A 12,267-nucleotide genomic window follows, 5' to 3' on the forward strand; every position below is an offset into this window, starting at 1 on the left:
AGCCTCTACGGAAGGAAGCCTTCATACAAATACGCCCTGTACTTCAACAAGCTGCTGAACAACTTGAAGCAACAGCATCCAAACCATTTCAAGAGAGCTCTGACTGAATGGCTACAGGAGAGATCCTTCTACACAGAAGGAATTCTACAATTCCTGACCTCAACTCATTTATTGTTAATCTTATCAAAACCAAAACCTGTAATACTTGACAAAATTACCATTCGCTAAGGTCATGTTAATAAAGTGTTTGCTAATGTCATGTTAACAAAGTGTTCGCTAAGGTCATGTTAATAAAGTGTTATGTCTGATATATAATATTCTGCATGCCTGTCTAGTGTTAGCCTCTAATAGAAGCAAGTTCCCGGAAGATCAATCTCTGGAGCAAGTAGATCCTGCTAGAGTAGGACATATTACTCTTCTAATTAGGGAAGGAATTGAAATAGGTTCTCCCCTTAATTCTATCCATGGACAATACAACAAACCCTTATTATTAACATTTTCAAGTTCAAAAATCATACAAAATTGTTAGTACAACTCAATCTTGAATATTTCAGACTCGTTGAAGAGAGCTATCATCAGATGTAAAAAAAGGCCAAAATATTTCATAATTTCAATTGTGTTAAAAATGTTTTGAACTGGACGACCTTGAAGACAGACATGACTCTGGATGCATAAAGCCTTAAAATCAATAATAAACTCTTAGATTGACAACCTAACCTTTTAGATTCAAATCCATAATCTGTAATCTAAGACTCATAATTAGTCGACATATACAGTACAGAACAAAAGGACAAGCTGGTCACAAAGTTTCTTAAAGAAAAATATTCTTTTTACAAATAAAGATGTGATGGCTTATTTACATATCTTAAGCATAAATTTTTATTTAGTTTTATTCAAATTGGTTTGACGAAACGTGATGTAACAAACTGTCTGAAGATCAAGGTGCCAACTGTTTAAATATTTAGAAATAATTGTTTGCAATGTAACTAATTTGTGGAGGGAATCACCAAATATCCATTGTACATTAGGGCTAAATTATCTTAAATTCTTAAATCATAAAATAAATTAACTTTACATACAAGCCTTGTCTCCTCAGCTGAATTTTTTATAACTTTTCCACTGACCTGAAGATCATAACCTCAATTGTGTGTTCACAAAGTTTATAAGACCTATGTTCGATCAGTGATTTAACTAAAGTGAGGACGAGGAGAATAGTTTCCTCGCTAGTGCCCCAAAAATAAATAAAATATTCACAAAACATAAATTTAAATTTCCTGAAATACAGAACTTAAATGATTTCTCTTGAGTTACGCTTATCTAATTAATGTGTATTTAGATGTATTCAGGTTTATTCCATACTCCCCCCCCCCCCAGTGTGGTGTGCTCTACAATCAGATTTGCTCCCTCTTCCAAAGCCAAGTCATAGATACACCACTGCGTTAGATTTACACTGAATCCATATAAGAACTGTTCAATATTATATGAAAAAAGACTGAATGTTATTTTACAATCATTGACTACGGTTGTTATTAATATACTGTTAAATAAATATTTATTGCTAAGTCAATGAAGATATAAAATATCCTTAACATTTTAATACACTGCAAAAAATGTTCTTTCATTGTGTTAGCGAAATGATAACAGGTTTGATGTAGGCTATAATTTTTATTTGGATAATAATAAATTGTGGTGAGAACCAATGCAAGAACGTTTCACATTAACAATAACAAAATTCCATAATTGTCCTAAATACAAGTTTAACATATTGTGACCTGTATTGGAAATTTATACATCATATCAACTGAGAATTAAACCTTAATTATTCAATGCATTGGGTTGACTCGAAAGTCGTGTTTATGAAGAAATTATCGAAATGTACAGAAAATTGCGTTAGCAGCAGCCGGAACTGGTCAATAGAAGAGGTCCTATCTTTCTCCATGACAACATCCATCCATACGTTGCACAAATCATCGTCCGAAAATTAAATGAATTGAATATTGAAGTTCTGTATCACCCATAATACTCCCCAGACCTCTCGTCAACCAACTACCACCTTTTCCAGCACTGCAATAACTTTCTCCTAGGTAAAACCTTTACTAATCGAGACCAGGCAAAAACGGTTTTCGTCGACTTCATCAAATCCCGAGCACCAAATATTCACATTGAAGGAATCAATTGGCTTGTAACACATTGGCAAAAATATGCTGATTCCGCTAGTGCTTATTTCGATTAAATCAAGTCAGTATTATTGAAGTTATGCCATTTTGAACTTTACCTATTAAAACCCTGAGAGCTTTAGTACCAGTGTAATATCTTACTTGGTAGCTCATACACTTCCATATGCACTGTACAATAGAGAGAAATGTATGAATGGAACTGAATTTGATACTTAAATGAAATGAAATGAATCAACCTGTAGGCAGAGAGCTGTCTTACTGATGTCAAGAGGAAATCGTACACCGGATGAATAAATGACAAATCTCAAATATACCAGAAGCAGTCTCGTGACCTGAATGTTGTGCGGTTGCCAATAATGACAAGATTGCGACCTTGAGATTTCATATTGCCTTATGAATGCTAAATGGTCACCAGATGGTATCGGAGCATCCTGTACGCTTGCCAGGATCACCCACACTCAACATCCTGTACTCTGAAGTACGGTAAGTGTGAACACGTATCAGTTTGCGTGCTGGATTTACTCAACTCTCCACCTACCACTTAAATATGATTTTTTTCAAGGAGAGATGGCTGACATATTGCCTGTTTATACACCTTCTCATGGGCCTCCATCTCCATCTTCAACCCATCCTGAATATCCTGCCACCCTTAGATCATCACAAAGGTCATTTTAGGACTAAGTGCAATGAAAGGGTTTCTCTGTGTCTTCTCCTAAGTGAACAAAATCTAATGGAGAGTGCATGGTTATAAGAAAATAATGTTTTCCGTAATTCTTACCCTCATTAATTTTTTTTCAATATATAACTAAACCGTATTAATTTGAACGTTTAATTTAACAAAGTGAACAAAATATGCTTATGTTTAAATTACCTTTTCATATGTTGTAAAATGTAATGTTGAGTTTACTCTTGTTTATGGCAGATATTTTACAATTTGTATTTTTCTATTTTCAATAAATTCACCATTCATTTTTAATAGTTTTAAATTTCAGTAGGTTTTGGACCCAGACTTTATTAAAAGATGTGAAGGAAACTGGATTTTCTGTAGTTTACAGTTCTGGCCATCATGTCATGTTTCAAAGCGTGTTTCAGTGACACTTTCCTGCTCTTGTGATAGTTAGCAAATATAAATCACAATAAATAAAAGAATTCAAACTGCTCAGTCACGCAATTCATAAAGCGTATTTTCTTTAAAACTGGTTATTTTTTATTTCTTCTGTGTTTTTAATGTTTCTATGCTGAACCAATTAACCAACTATTTGTCTTCTTTTACTATAGTATTTGACCTCCAACCATGTATATTAAGCCCATGTATATTTAAAACACAATATACAAACCGTAATAGTTGTGAATGTTGAATTTTGCTCCGATTCAACTTCCTCTTAGTGCAGCATCTAGGGTATGAAATTCAAAATCATGTTCATCTGAAAAGATCCAAGAAAAGGTCAGTGATGATGAAGTTCAAAATGAACTTGTTACATTGTTTCGACATTAGGGACACCTAGACCAAAAGATATAGTGCAATCTACATGAAGAGGTATTCTCATTGTCTCATCAGGTGCACAATTGAGTACACTGCAATATGATAGACACAATCTCTAAGCACAGTGGAGCAACCGAGTTTTCTACACATAAAGTAGCTATGGTGGGAAGAGTTCCAGGTGAATGTTGAGTCAAGATCCAATTCACCTCCTTTTTAGCGCACTAAATTGTGTACTTCATGAGAGAATGAGAATACCTCTTCACCTAAATTGTACTGCAGTATATCTTACAGTCTGGGTGTTTCTGATATCGAACTTATTTAAATAGTTCATTTTGAACTTCTTCTACGTCAAATTTTTTGGATCTCTTCAGACGAACATGACTCCAGATTTCAGGAGTCAAGTCTGTAACAGAGTCAAATTCCAGACGGAAGGTGAATTGGAGCTTAACTCAACATTCACATGGAATAAACCCTTCCCACCATATATACTAAGTATATAATAACACAACATAATAAACAACAATTAAACATAAAGTCTTTATGTTTAATTGTTGTTTATTACAGAAAACCATCTGGATCATTCCTTACATTCAGAAAAAATAAGGTTTACAATATTCTTCCTCAAATAATTTGTTTTGGAATTGTGTTATATTAGCTATATAAATTGTATAATCTTTTTTCATTATGAAATAAAATTTCATTCGGTTAAAAAATTACTTTTTACTATAAGAAATATTTGGTAGTAGTTGTATTGATGCTCCCATTTTTGTCTATTTTGCCACTTTTCGGACAATGATTGTTACATTGTATTGTAATGCAGGCTTCTAAATTCACGGCTTATGTTTATGAACCGTAAATAAAAAGTTAAAATGTTCATTCCAATACTGTCACTGACATTATACTGACGTTAAAGTATTATTTAATAATTTCATTCAAGTCTAGATGGCAGCAAATGAAAAAATCCCCTTAAGATAGTCAGGTAAGGGATTATAATTCCAGAGAGTCTAATCATGCATAATAACGTCACCTAACTTCTTTCAAAAATTCTTTTGTGACAGATAACATAATCTAATCCTAAAATAGGATAGGCAATAGGAAATATATAGGATAAGAGATAAAAATGAGATAAATAACTGGGATTCTAAAAATGAAAATACAAATATTTGTAAAAAAGTTGTTTTATAAATAAAGAGAATTTTAGAAGAGTTGAGTAGACAGATGAGGAAATCCAAGAGAATCATCGACCCAAACTGAAACAAAAATATTTTTAGTGTAAATTTCAAAACTAAAAAGGTTATTACAGTAACATATTCTTAAAATAGTTTAGTGATATGTATAAAGGTTTTTTATCCAGTTGTATTATTATCAAAATTACAAAAATAGTAATTATAATTCTCATGAGGACCAATTTCTTTATATATATAAATTTGGTGTTTTTCTTAAACACAGAATATATTTTATCACTCTTATCTTATCACCCTTATCTTATTGCCCTTATCTTATCATCCTTATCTTATCATTCTTATGTGCCAATCTACCAGACAGTTAATATTGACAAATTCATAGTTAAAATATAAAAAAAATTAGACTGAGGTGAATTTAAAGAATTTTAATTTATTTAAAATACAACAGTATCCACATTTTTCTGACATTCACAAAAATAAATAAAATCTCAAAGGCTTCCTTGTGGAACTAATGTATTTTTACTGATTCACGTTGATTAAGATGATGTCAAGTTAGGTCAGAGCTCAAGTAGGGTGCACCCACCATTACAATATACCAGCAATAATTAGCTATTTAATTTAACTAAAGTGTCTACGTAAAGCTTCTGGATAATGTTCTATCCTCTTTTTTATCCATGTTGGATTGAACTAAATTAGTAGCCTTCTTGATTAATGATAGAAATGAGCTGATATAACAGGGTGTATTTTAATACATCCAAATTCGATGTTTGTTACAATTTTGAAAAACACCCTTTTTGTTTCTCGGAGACTATTATGAAATATTAGACAACAAAGATTTTTTAATAAGAAATGATCGTACTCTTTCCCCCATAATTTACAGCCATAATTTAAAAAGATTTAAACCATAATCTGTGCCTTGTAATATTCTGTTTGAAAGCTTGTACAAAATGAAGAATTTTTGTGCAAACATACTCTTCTTATTTGGACTACTTGTTTACTTATCATGCTCAAAAATGTAACTTTTTAAGAGCAGTATTTGTTTTACTCTATCAAATCTTTTATACATTTTATTATTGATTTATTCTAGAACACCACATATTCCCTCAATATCCATTCACATTTTTAAATTGTTTGAATTACTCTTCCTAAATGGTTTGCTTATAACTTTTAAACATATTTATGTATCTATTTCTTAAAGTATGCTATATCCAATTCCCATCCAATTTAAAATTCCTAGAAAGAAAACAAACTTAATACTTAATAATTATAAATTGGAGTAGTAATTTATAAATTATACTTAAAAAAGTATTTACATATAAAATATTTAACCTTATTTATTGGACGATTAATAAGTTAAAAAATATTATTAATACAAATATGTATTATTTGAAAACAAATAATGTTTTAAACTTTTTAACAAAACGTATTATTATTTTGTGCTGGCTAATAATTTTAATGAACGTTTTAAATCATAATCTGCACACCTTTGTTTTAATCCATTATTTTTATTTATAAAATTTCTTGTCTCTATGAGGGATTTGAAATGAAGAAGTCATGACCTATATATATCATGTAAAAATGACTGGTAATCCTATATAATGTTGAAAGGTTACAAATTTAGTTCTTTGGTAACAGTATCTCAAAACTGGTTAAACATGGAACATAATCTTAATATCTGTAATTCAAACAATTATAAAAGTAATGTTATAACAATATGCAATTACAATGTTGTAATTGTATAACATCTGTTATACAAATAAAACTAATGGGATATTATATTGTTGATAAACCAATAAATATAAATTTTTGAGCTGAGCGAACAAACAGTAATTTCTATTTTGTTTTTTAAACAGAAGTATATATTTTGCATGCACTTAACATGATGTAGGCTATATGATGTTATTAAGAAGAAGAAGAACTCTCTGTATATGAAATTAGTTTTTTTAGTTAGTAACTCAAGTTTTTTAAGTTACACTGGTGATAATTTCAGAGTAAATTTAATTCTAATTAATCTAGTAACATCATTTAGTAACACATTATTAGAGTAGATCATAACTGACAGATTTTTACAGAAATAGTTTTATATAAAAGTTTTAGATTAAGGTACAAGGTTAATGTTATGTACATGAACTTATGTCCTAAAGCAATATAGATGAAAGATAATTAATTGGTACTAAAATCTAATCTATCTTAAGATAAAGCATTTAAGCTTTTGAATAAATAATGCATTTATAAAATTAAAAACAAATTTCAAATTTATTAGTTAATAAAATAAATATTTTGATTGTTATGACAACAAAATTAACAAAAAAAGTAAAAATTGTTTATGGAGAAATATCACAATATTTAATGTACTTTTCTATCTTCAATATAAAAATAAATTTTCCATTGTATATAAAACAATTCATTTTTTCATACAATAACGTATGCACTAAAGTAAATGTTATAATTTAATTTGTTTGTAAAGTTTGCAGGTTTTGAATAATTTCACTTCAAATACTGCTAAAGTGTGAAATATTTTTATATCATTCTTTCAACAGTTAGATTAACACCTTGAGTGCCAAAATCTAACAGTAATTTATACTATCTCGGTATTCCTCACAGTCTTCATATACAAACTCTGGCACTATAAGGGTTAAACATATTTGCAATGTTTTTCAAATGCATGAATTTAATTGTTGTTGTGAATTATTGTTTTGAATACTTCTCAATTCCTACAAGTTTTTATCCATGCAATTCGTGAATTAAATAAAATAAACTAATCACTGGAATATACAAGAATATTAGAGGAAGCAATAAGGAAAAACTGCTACTTTACAGAGATTAATTTAATGCATAATTTCATGGATTAGTGACTACGAGATCTGGCAGATAACATCCTACAACACAGTAGGAGGGAAATAACATTCCTCAATAAGGAAAATGGCTAGCATATTGTGGTTTTCAACTAGCAAAAACAGTAAGAATGTTTCTCAGGAAATGTTGTCTAGCATTAAATAGATAGTTATATAAGTTGTGCCAGATCACAGAGCCATGATCACGATATGTGTATTGTTAAAAAAGCATTGACTAATAGCTTCTCCTTAACTTATTCTTAAACATCTTTGATTGATGGGAATATTAATTCCTTCACAATTATTTGGAAACATTTTCAACAAATATAAACTACTGACAGTTCCAAAAACAAGAAATTGAGTTAGTTTAGCAAAAATGTACAATGCAAACTTAGGTAATATTTTTCAATAATGTTAAAAAAGAGTTTTATTTACCTTAAGCTATATTTTTTAGAGTTGATATTTGCTATAAACACATTTAATTTAATTTCTACATCATTTTTTAAGCGTCAAACCGCTTTGATAAAACATTAACTGTAGACTTTTTTTTTATTATCGATTGATAATAATGAGATATTTACATTTCTCATGTTGCACAATGAAGTATAAGTCTTATAGATTGAAAATATCGTTAAAGGATTTTTCCAAATTGGTTTAATCTACAGTAAATAAAAAAATTTAAAAAAATGTTGCAGAAAAATTAATGAAAAATTTTTGTTTTTTTTATCTTTTACTAAACGTGCAAGGAAAATTTAGTTTTAAAGAGTTTGTGAATTTAAAAAATTTCATGTTGACAAAGCCTAATATCAAATTCATGTTACTAAAGTAGATGGACACATTTTGAAGACATGATTAAGTATGTGTTGCATCGTTTAAAAGTTTATTTAATAAAAATTGCAATATTTTTTGTTTTAGTTGACGTTGTATTAAATTATATGACGTTGAGAATCATATAGAATATTTTTAGCATGTTGTAACAAAGAGAAGTAACAACACTTTTTCTCATTAGACTAATATTTTGGGTTAAAAAGAGCATACAAATAAGTACCAGATGATCTATTTTTTTAGCTATTTTTAGAATGAAATATTAGACATTGTTTTTGGAGCATTCTGTGATTAAATTTAAACTACTGTGTTAACATAATTTCTTTAAAATAAATAAACATTTTTAATAATTGTATCTTAAACGCAATTGATTGAGAATGTTGGAACTGAATCATTCTGTATTGGTATAGCTCTTTTTGAAAAGAACTAAACTCCAGGCACAAAATCAGGTAAATAAGAGCTGCCTTACCCTCCGAATCCTCCCGAATTTGCTGAGGAACTGGCTTGGGACTGCGATTGGCTGAGACTGAAGGGTCCGATCGGTGTGTTGATACCGAAGGAGGAACTCTGAGCCGAGCTCTGCGCCTGACTCTGAGATTGCGATCCGGAGGGTCTTCCTGGATATCCACCCCCTGGATACCCCCCGTAGCCTCCTCCTGGATAGCCACCAGGTTTGTAGTGGCTAGGCCTGGGCCTGTGGCCCCCATGACCCCCATGACCTCCATAACCTCCTCCGTAGCCACCTCCGTAGCCACCTCCGTAGCCACCTCCATAACCTCCACCACCAGGGTAGCCTCCATAGCCACCGCCAGGATACCCTCCGTACCCACCCCCTGGGTAGCCTCCATATGCCTTACTGCGGTGTTTGGCCTCCGCCGCCCTTACCACACGCTGCTGGGCGGGACGAGCTGGAAAATGAAATACCTTTAAAGATCTTGTAATTATTGGTCTTCTTTGTTATGTCATACAAAATTTGCCCTTTCTTCCAAACAATAGACTTGTACGGTCTAAGGAGTGAACTTGGTGAATTTCACAGAATACCACTTTAATAGAGTACAAGAAAAGTGACTTTTGTTACTTGAATTCCAATCAAAGTCGATTTGAGTTCAAGCTTGCTTAAGGTATTTTCAAATTCAATTTGAAAGAAAAACATATTTAAAGAGTTGTTTATCAAACATAATATACACTTTTATTTTGTCTCAAATTCTGAGAGAATTTAACTAAACCCTTTCTCAATGATTGTTAAAAACGAATCACCATTTATATGTTTATTTTTTCGTGATAAAATATTTCCGAAGCAATTATATTGGGTTTTGCATGAACAATCATCCTTGCTAATGTCTTACAATTCTTTCATAAACTAAAAGAAAATTGTATCTAATTAGACAGTTGGGTCTTCTAAATGTTTGGTTCTTATACTCGGCGTTCAATAATGGATCTGCTTTTGTTTTTTACAGTTAAAAAGACAACGTCCTCGGACAGAGAATTCAGTGTCTGCTTGCTAAATTTATGTATTACATCAGTGAATTCATTTGTGTATCCAGGAATTAATTTCAAGGATACATAAATAGTCGAGATGGAGACAGATGGTTGTTTTATTCTCATGATCTCATGGTGATGTGTTTTTGCTTAATTTACATTCTTGTTAAGTGTCAGATGTCCATGGTTGAGTTATTGAGTGCTAGGCGATGTTTGGATTTCAATCAGCAGAGTGTTATATCTAATCTTAAAACTATCTAAAGAAACGATGCTAATTCTAGATTATTATGGTAAGGTTAAACAACAAAACATGTAAAAGAAGAGTTTGGTCATCTTTAAAAATTTTGACTTTTAATATTACGAGTATATTTTGCAATGGTATAGTAATTATTTTGTTAATTGTATCTTGGTATATTAAGAAATGTGATAGTTCTACATTTTTAATTACACAGTGATTGAGTTTGATTAGGAAGAAATGTGATAGTTCTACATTTTTAATTACACAGTGATTGAGTTTGATTAGGAAGAAATGTGATAGTTCTACATTTTTAATTACACAGTGATTGAGCTTGATTAGGAAGAAATGTGATAGTTCTACATTTTTAATTACACAGTGATTGAGTTTGATTAGGAGCCATCCATATTCATTGGATTTGGACGTCTTTTTCACTTCTTTCAAGTAAATCAGTAATTCTAGAGTGATCCATTTAAGGAACAAACTTAAATAAATAATCAATATTTACAATATATTTAAAAACGTACTATCTTTGACTTGTTTCTTATTTAAAGGTGCTATGCACACACACTAGACTATCAACTATTTGTATCAATGTGGTGAGCAGGTGATTCCAGTAGCAGAAATCCCGGGTACTTGGAATAAAGATAAGTTTCCTGTGTGGTTGAACTTCTGAAACGACCTCTTAAGCAGTATTATTGGCAAACTTGTAATTGCTTTTGAACACACGTCATGTATTAATTCCTTCTATACTAGATGGTTCCATTGGTTTTAACTTTTTTAAAATTTTAGTTCCTTAAGACGATTTCTCTGAAGACAGAACAAACAGAAATATACTTTTTATATAATTCCACGAAGCACTTGAAATAGTAATCTGGACCGCGGAAAAATGACTGAAAATAAGGATATGATTTTTTACGTTTTAACATAAATATTGCTGGCGGATGGTATGAAATATATTGCTGGTTTTTGTATGAACAACATAAGATTTCATTAAGTTGTATTTCGTTTGAAACTATATCATCTTCTTAAATCAGAAAACATATTATATAATTCGCCTAGTTTAATTCACAAATATCCCTAACAGACTTAGTAGTACCTTTGTCTTCAGACGTTTACAGTAGGCCTGGTAACAAAATTGGCAACAATTACTATTTGAAATACCTGCAGTTCTTTGTGGGCCGTTAAAAATATTTTTACTATCTCTACCTTAAAAAAAAGGGAAAGTTAAAAGGCTGGGACGATGCCAAATTTACAACAACCCAAACAAAAGCCAACAGCACCATCTTAAATACACCCAATTCAATCCACGTTGACAAGTATTGCAGTCTAAAGAACTACGTACACTCCAAATGAGAAAAATTCTTTTCGTGTGATAAAACGACACAGTTAGAGAACTAACTTATCGTATAAGAACTGTAAAGAACGTACCCTGAGCCCAGGCTAAGGCTACGGCTGCCGCGAGAAACACCAACACTACACACACCCTCATGGCACAGGTGGACTACCAGGCTTGGAGGTGTGGGAGCAGTTTTATATCGCAGGGTCCTGAGCACTTCCTCCCTCTCTGGGTGATCCACACACCGGTTTGCTTGTCCGTCCGTCTTCTGCCATTACTCCGAGGCAGTCGCGCGAGTCGCTCAAGGTTACACGTGACTCTCTGAGTGCGTCACGGCTTCCACTGCTATTTCAGGATCGTCTTCGAACTCGAGTGGCCATTAGGTTCTGCAGAAAAAGCAAAAAATCCGGATCAATTTGCAATTTAGCCTTGGGATCGTGAAATATACGTTGGATCCACTTTGTGACTGACGTCATTCTCTCCCTTTATGGACGAGGAAAAGATCGAGAGGTTAGGGCAATTTGCGGGACGATGCCGGTTTTCTACGATGATTGGTGACTATGATGATTGCAAGGCATGAAGCTGTAAAAGCTTTAATGTGAGTGATATCATTGACACTACTGGATTTCCGCGACTGAGTCAATCAATAGTCTATTCAACCATTAGTCAGCGCGAAGCATTATCTTTGCGTTTGAGATTCATTTGTTCAAG

The 12,267-nt window shown here is 31.8% G+C and overlaps 1 protein-coding gene across 1 annotated transcript; it reads right to left on the reverse strand.

Annotated features, from left to right (window-relative positions):
• Nucleotides 1–4,822: 4,822 nt before the first annotated feature.
• Nucleotides 4,823–11,835, reverse strand: LOC124363292 (glycine-rich cell wall structural protein-like). Its single transcript, XM_046818517.1, has 3 exons — nt 11,649–11,835; nt 8,973–9,411; nt 4,823–4,910 (listed from the first exon to the last, which is right to left on the reverse strand). Exons 1-3 carry the CDS (start codon nt 11,707–11,709, stop codon nt 4,898–4,900), a joined length of 513 nt encoding a protein of 170 aa, XP_046674473.1. The 5' UTR covers nt 11,710–11,835; the 3' UTR covers nt 4,823–4,897.
• Nucleotides 11,836–12,267: the final 432 nt, after the last annotated feature.

This window comes from Homalodisca vitripennis, chromosome 5, assembly GCF_021130785.1.
Source record: "Homalodisca vitripennis isolate AUS2020 chromosome 5, UT_GWSS_2.1, whole genome shotgun sequence".
NCBI lineage: Eukaryota > Metazoa > Arthropoda > Insecta > Hemiptera > Cicadellidae > Homalodisca > Homalodisca vitripennis.